Consider the following 7929-nt stretch of genomic DNA (forward strand, 5'->3'; position numbering starts at 1 on the left):
CATAGCCTTACTGGAATGAAAGACAAAAGACCACAGAGCTCCTGCAATTAAACAATAATGACCAATAACACTGCAGCGGAAAAAAATGAACACAGATTAGCAGGGTAACACCGCAGCAGCTTCATGCCACAGATACACACGTTACAGCACAAAGACGAGGCCTACGCAGCTCCCAAAAACACAGCCGGTGTCAGTGTTCAGAGGGAGCCACTGTACTGAGCTACTCACCTGTCGGACCGGGGTTCTTTCAGTCGAGAAGTCCAGAAACCCACTCTCTCTCTGTCTTTAATGGGACAAAAGTGTCCCGCTGAGCTTCTCAAACACTTCCGGGCGCATTTATGAGCTCAAACAGAGCTCGAGACAGCAGGAAGGCTGCTCAAACCTCAAACAGATCCCAGCATGCACCTGCCATCGCATGCTCCTCAGGTGGTGCGTTCAGTCTGTCTGACATCGTCACAATTACATAACATCATTATTCTCCATCTGTCCAATGTTCATATTTTGCCTCACTGATAGGAAAGATTAGTTTAAAAGACTGAATTGTACTTATTATTAGTTGTATGGTTATATGTATTTGACTGTAGGCTGACTGTAGTTCATTCAAATGTTAATGATCCATTCAGGCCAAACAGAGCTGCTATTGTGCATGTTGGCTCACTGGAAAGACTCTGCTACATGAAAGCTTAAAATCCCAAATAAGGGGAACAAAGGTAGTCTCGTTGGGTTTGAGAGTCTGTAACTGTGAAACAGTAACCAATTCCCTTTAAAACTTTACATGAACGAGTTATTAAGAGTTGTACCATTTTACAAAAACAATTAATGTGAGTGAATAATACAGCAGTTACAGTAGCACATGTACCCAAAACGTAGTCCCATCGTCTACTCTGCACAAACTGCTAATAGTGGTCTGATAATACCCTGAAATCTGTCACTAATGGACATGACTCCGGATTTTGACTGACACATTGTTGTTCCATGGTTTTTTTTTCAGAGCTGAAAAACAAAGTAAAATGTGTTTAACTTAAAGTGCCACTTGCCAGCATTTCCTTGTTGTTCCATAAAGTGACTGTGTTTCATGATCATGTGTTTTGTAAGTGAAAATTGGATTAGAATTGATTTGAGCCTCAGAAAGCCTTCTTGCTGCTGTTATTTCAAAGACTAAATAAATGAAAGTGAACATTTTTGGAGAATATAGTAAGTTATTTTATTGACTTTCCTGGGCTGTTTTAAATGAATAGCATCAGCTATTTAACTGCAACGACTCCTCAAAACAATGTGATGTCATATACAAAGTTCACAAGCTTTTCTAATGTCATTTTTCAGTTTGTAAGTATGAGGTAGCAGCAGGAATTTCAGAGGGTAATACTGGTGGGTAATAATTAAACATAAACTGACATGTCAGACAAGTTGTTGGCAAGACATCCACTTCCATTTGGGGAGTGTGTACAGGATTACTTTGTGTCTTTGTTTCTGGTTTATCTTTTGTTTCTCCTCATGCAGCAGCGGATAATACAGTATCAATGAGTGCTCAACCAGCATGATGTGACCCCTCCCCATCATGCCAAAGCTGAAACCTCAGATGACTTTTTCTTTATCCGGTTTCATCTCTTTGCTCTTTACGTTTCTTCTGGCTGGGTAACCCGAGGTCATTAACTCGTAAGGTCTTATCAGGCTCTCGGCATCACCTGCGATGAACTTTGCTTAATCTTTCATGACCCCGATCTGTCTTTTCCATGTGCCTGCCTGTTTGTCTGATGGTGTCTTCTCATCTATGTCCAGTGAAATAACGCCACGTACAAACAGTCTGGATGATTTAACAGTTTTTAATCATAACTTTTGTACAATAGATTTTACATTTTCACAAGCTAAGAAGTTAATGATGCCAGATATCTGAGGGAGTCTGCATCTCCAAAAAGCCATTTTTGGTAACAACAGATGGGATGGAGATGGACAGCAAACATTTTTAACATCTTTAACTTTTTTTATCCAAAAGTGGGATCCTTACATCAGGAGGAGTTGACCCCAGTTTTGAGGGTTTCTGAGCTCAGAGGAACTCTTCAAAAAAAGCTGAACAAACTCTATAAACTTTATCTCACATTCCAGGGCCAATCAAGATATGACACTGGGATTCAAATATAAAATGATCAAACAAACTGTAAGACACAGTTCTGAGAAATGTAGTCGGGGCCAGCTTTTTGTCGTTTGGCAACTCATAATATTTCTCTTTAACTTTCCATCCAAATTTCACAATCTGTGGGAATCTTCCCACTTGCCCACTTCTGGTCAAATATACCATAACAAAGCCTTCAGTGGTATGGTATAGAATATATTTGTCCTTCAACACTTTTTTCTCTTTCACCATGCAATGAGAATTTTCTTTCTTGCACAACTTTTAGTTATTGTCACCATAATTATTTCAGCAGTAAAACCAAAATAATAATGGTAACGGCACTGAAAAATCTTTAAAAAGTTGAACAATTTAAATATAAGTGGCCGGTCAGTCTCGTTCACTTCAACTCATCGCAACAGCAAAACTTTGTAAAAGATAGAAAAATAAGTTCAAATCTTAGCCAAAAAAATCAATACTATATTTAAGCAACGTCATAAATGGGACTATTTAACTACAGAGGGAGAGTTACAATGATATCCTCTTTCTCAGATGCAATAATATTCCAATTTCATGTACATACTGGGAGAAATATACACACAAGTTGTTATAAAAAACAATATTCTGGCTTATTCAATGTACTCTATGTTGTATCTGAATGTCAAAATAGCTCACAATGCTCTGGAATACAATATCATCAGACATTTATTTGTCCAATTTATAGTTTCAGCCAAGTACATACAGTGCATATACCATGTTTATGCTCGGTAAATAACATTTAAGTTCTACTATACATTAATCATGTTTTGAGAATACATAAACCCAAGCAGCGTGTCATAAATGCTCCCGTCAGTGTCCAAAGGGCTAAAGTAACTTGCTTGAACATGCCGCAGTGATGTATGTAAACGTCTGCATCGGAGGGAAGTCTGTCAGAATGAAAAGTTTGCATTTCCTGTGGGGAGGATACATACGCCTCCATCTGAAAAGCTGATGAAAACAGATCTACAACTGAGAATTGAACATGATCGCGATGCTGTGCCTTTTTTTTCCCCCCAGCAGTCCTCGGGAGCAGACATACAAAATGCTTTGATGATTTACATACAGTACATAGGTCACGTGTCACGTGTTTGCTGGAGTTGGTTTCATAAAAAGACAGAACTGACCATTTGCTAAACCCCTCCTCCAAACAATGATTCACTTCAGTTTAAACAGAGCAGCTTTGTCAATCTTTGGAGTCCAATCAAGATGCTGAAGTGGTGTTCAAGGGGCTAACTAAAGAGAGATTGTCTGTATCCAACTAGCTTGAATGATGGTGTTGTTGTTTTTTTCCACCTTTCCAGAACCAAAAATGTGAGAAAAAGGGTTTGGAGTTACATTATCATAAAATAACAATCAGTTATATTTTCCCTTATAAAGCTGTAGTGCTGTAGCTGTATTCTTAAATACAACAATGCTGTTCCTTCATCATCAACTGCTGATTGTTTGCTCTTTACATACATTATAAGCCTTATCAGTGTTTATATTGCGGTCCAGAGTTAGTAAGATATGCTAATTTGATGTAGCCATTAAATGCGTAACAAAAACAAAATTTAGGGTTATCATTTTTTTAATGTCAGCCATATATTAAAAAAAATCAGCTGGACAAGGTTTCTAATTGACACCAAAAAAACTATTTATTAGCTAGCTATAGTTGATGGTAGTGACAGTTGTCCTTTTAACTGGATGGTCACTAGTTGAAATTTAGAAACGTCCTTTTGTCTACTATCTGAAATCAAATGCGGATTTTTCTAGAAACAATTTCGAGAAGCAACTCTGCCACAGTTATTATGGTAAACTGCATACGTGCTATGCCAGAATACAAAATAGTGGTACTGGCAGTAACTAAGGGTGGTGGGGCTTAGCAAATGGTCAATTTCAAGTGATCTCCCCCTCCCCAAACACGTGTTGACAGTTTCACAATTGCGGCAATAAGTCACTGAACTTACAGAAAAGGATGCTTTGAGTTTTTGGAGCGATGGACGTGTGAGTCACCATTGAATATACTCTACAACAATAAGCCTAGTTTTTTCCTCAGCTCTTGTTTTTGTGGACGCAGTGCAGCAAAGTACATCACAACTAAAAAAGAAGGGGAAAAAAAGTGTTCAGGTGAAACTGCAGCAGCTTCTCTGTCACCTTCCACAGAGAAACACTAAACATGGCTTGGATTTCTAACAATTACAAGTATGTACAATCACTAATGAGTGGAGTGGATTCAGCCATCCACAGCAGCATTACCTACTGTCCTGTGATCTCTGAGTATCACTCTGTTGGCAAAAACTAGGAGTAAAAAAAGGGAGCAGAACGCCTGGCGCTATGTGTGTTTCTGTGTGTTTTTGTCTGAATGTGTGAAAATGTGCAGTATGTGTTTGTGGGCCTTTGCCTGTGTGCTTCCGCCAGCGGCGATGTGTGTTCAGTATGAGCTACAGTAAAGAGGGTTTGGGCACAGATGTTCTAACTTCTCTGATGTTTTAAGTTATTGGTGTTCAACCTGAAAAAAAAAAGGCTTTCAAGTGACATTGTTTTGTCAGGTAAATCTCCGTATGGACTTTTTCATAAAAATGTAAAATACCAGATCACGTCATTATCAAAACATACACAAACCACACAGGAGGAGACTGAATAACACTTAAAAGGCTGCCCAAGTGATAAAATGTAGCCGTTACTGAACTGACTGTGACTTTTAAGCGAAAGATCCCACCTATAGCCTCAACACACAAACAGACGTGGGTGAGAACAGATTTGACGACTCTGAAAATGTATGCTAATTTACATTGTGTGTACCTTTCCAAGAGCCACCCGCTGTGGTTTATTGGAATGTAGTCCTCAAGTATTTTCTCATTTCTGCCCAAGAGAGCAACATGGAAGCTAACTCAAAGGGAACACACGGCCAAACTGAGTTAACATGTACAGTAGATCACCATTTTAGCACACAGCTGCAATGCAAAAATAAACAATAAAACAACAAAGCGTCCTAAAAATTCATTTAAAAAAAACAAAGTAGGATTCGAAAGAGAGATAGAATTCAGAGGGAAATAAAAGTACAACAGATATTACTGAGAAGAAAGGATATAATTTCTTGTTTTGCTTTTTCTTTTATACAAATGTGTGTTTGTCAGTCCGTTGTAGTTTGTTGCTGTGAAGCTGTGAGGCTACAAGACGCCTGGTGACGAGAGCCCCGGCAGGCTGCAGTACCACAGCCACAGCAGTGGGGGCAGCAGAAAGGCCAGGCCTGCAGGCCGTCTGGAGACAGCTGAGTTTCTCAGGATGGCGTTGGATGTACTTGGGCCGTCTATCTGAGGGTCCTGAGAGGGACAGAGGGACAGGACAGAAGGACTTAAGTATAGTAAAAAACTGTCTCATCAAGCTTTGTGATTTTTACGATTAGATGAAAATATATATTTTTTTTTTTTTAAAAGAGAAGATTGGTTTACGGTAACTTTAGCACATAATTCACAGTTCCCTGAAGTTCCCAGTGAACAGAAGAAACACTTTCTAATACTGAAAATACACACCAGTACATTCAATAAATAATTTCTAGGTAAAAATAGTAAGCCAGTGTGCTAAATACTGATCGTATGTTCAATCTGGTTAGTATACAAAGGTTCCTCTTTCTCAAGGTGATTATACGATTTATGTAAGATTAAGAGTATTTTTACAGACAACTGGTTTCCAAACAATTGTAGCCTGGTCGGTATGACCAGATTGTGGAATAAGAAAGTTTCATGAATCAGCTGTGGCAGGTGCCTCTGCATCTTATCCACAGCAGATTCTGGGATCTTTTTCATGACAGCTTGATAAATGATGACCAAAAACCAACAACAATAACAAAAAATTCTGCTAAAGCTTTCATAAATCAAGTGCCATTGTCACTAGTTTTCTAGGTATTTAGAGCTTTATGTATCTATGCATCAAACACTGGAGAAAGCCATTTTATTTTTCTGGTGATTCTGCTGATTTGCTTTCCAGTACCAGCGTTTTATAACCAATGGGACATAAAGTGGACTTGCAGTTTAATTCATGTATGCAAGATGTGGCATACTTCAAGACCTTAGGCTGTTTAATTCAATAATATCACCTATAAAAACACTTAAATATATTCATCTGGTATGACACAGTAAAAAATCTAAAGGTTGTTTTTAGAACTAAAATGCCACAGCGGAAAGCTGGAAAGTATTTTGCGTGTGTGTGCATTTGCATGGGCCAGCGTGCGTGAGTATGTGTATATAGAGCTTCAGCACCAGTCTTTGGCTTGCTAATAAAGCTGCAAGCTAACGACTGGGTCATCTCCCCCAGACCTGTCCCTGCCTCTATTAAATGTCAGTCCGGTGCATAACAGTGCCTTATTATTGTACAATGACATTTACAGTGAACTTTAAAAGCCACCAGATAAGCAACATTCCCATTTCAGCCTCAAAGAAACTACAAAGAACAGGAGTTTACAAAGAAGGCAGCAATCACTGTCACAGTGGCAGGTCAGAGACTTCCAACAGCGAGGTCGGATTAGAGTTAATGATTATTTGGTAACAAGCAATTACCTTCTGGTTAAAAATAAAATGGTTTTAGAGATAAAACAGTGAAATGTACAAGTTTTGTGCAGGTTCTAACAGGCTGTGGCATTTTTCGAATAAATTAAAGACATGATTGTCTGATAGCACTTTTGACCCAGCAACCACCTGCTTGCAGATTCTTGAAATGTAGTTAAAACAGGCAGTTTGATACTGCAATTATTTTGGCATCTTTATTTTCCGTCAAAGTTTTTTGTTATTTGGTTACAACTCTGTTAGTGTATTTCAAGGTTGTTCAGAAACTTCTGTTTTGGCTGCCTTACAGATACCTTTTAGACTGCAACATAGTTGTAACAAAGAAGTTAAAAGGTGGGGAAAGGTTTACTCTGATCTGTTTTGAGGGAACGGTAAAATCAACTGATTACATTCTCTGCCAAGATGGTTGAAACTCATCCTTTGTTCTGCCTAACATTGAGTTAGTTTTTATTGTTATTAAGTATTTTATCCAGTCCCTCTCAATAATACCAGAAGGTTAAGTGGAGGTGGACTGTTCTACATGTTTGTTTAAAGGTCGTCTCATGATTTAATTATGAATTTCACAAAATGATTTACTTTTCTTTATAAAAATAACAACAAACTTACCACACAGAAGACACCATCAACAGTTGAGTTTGACTTTAATTTCTGAGCCTGCAACAGAGAGATACAAAGAATTACAATCTCTGTTACAAACAAAATCATGTTCGTAGAGAGTGTTTTTGTTAATGAAAAAGAATGACAAACATTATATATTAATGAAGGTTAACTCATGGGTTAACTTAAAGTTTGCATGTTGCATTGTCACACTGAAAGTCGACAGGCTATCTGCAGTAATTAATTTGCTATAATCTCCAATCGATGGTAAAATTTACAATCTAATTAAGACTGAAAATATTCTGTGAATGTGTTTACACGACAGGTACAAACAAACACGCAGACATCAGTTTTCAAAAACTGTGACTAAACTTTAAATAACCATCGCATCCAGCCTGTACCGTTATGAAAGCTCGGTGCTGATCTGATCATAAAAGCAGATTGGAAACTAAAGCTAAGTTGGACAAAAAAACTACAATAACCTTGGAGTTTACCCTGAGAGCCTGTTAAACTTTTAAAGCCTCTGATATTTTCACGCAGAGCGCAGAGGGACAGTCTAACCCAGACTCTGATTTCATCTCAGATTTATCATTCATTGGCTGTCGCATGCTCAACCGCTGTCTTTGATTCTCTCTCTCTCTCTCT

The 7929-nt window shown here is 38.2% G+C and overlaps 1 protein-coding gene across 1 annotated transcript in view; it reads right to left on the minus strand.

The window, feature by feature from the left end:
• Nucleotides 1–1817: 1817 nt before the first annotated feature.
• The window catches only part of gfra1a (gdnf family receptor alpha 1a), a 91601-nt gene continuing 85489 nt past the window's right edge, over nucleotides 1818–7929 (minus strand). The window contains exons 10-11 of the mRNA XM_035662924.1: nucleotides 7294–7341; nucleotides 1818–5448 (exon numbers count right to left, since the gene is read on the minus strand). Coding sequence (XP_035518817.1) covers nucleotides 5296–5448; nucleotides 7294–7341 — 201 coding nt within the window. The 3' untranslated portion in view covers nucleotides 1818–5295. The remainder of the gene's footprint in view (nucleotides 5449–7293; nucleotides 7342–7929) is intronic.

Source organism: Morone saxatilis, unplaced genomic scaffold, assembly GCF_004916995.1.
Source record: "Morone saxatilis isolate NCDOM2014 unplaced genomic scaffold, NCSU_SB_2.0 Contig19, whole genome shotgun sequence".
Taxonomy (NCBI): Eukaryota; Metazoa; Chordata; class Actinopteri; family Moronidae; genus Morone; species Morone saxatilis.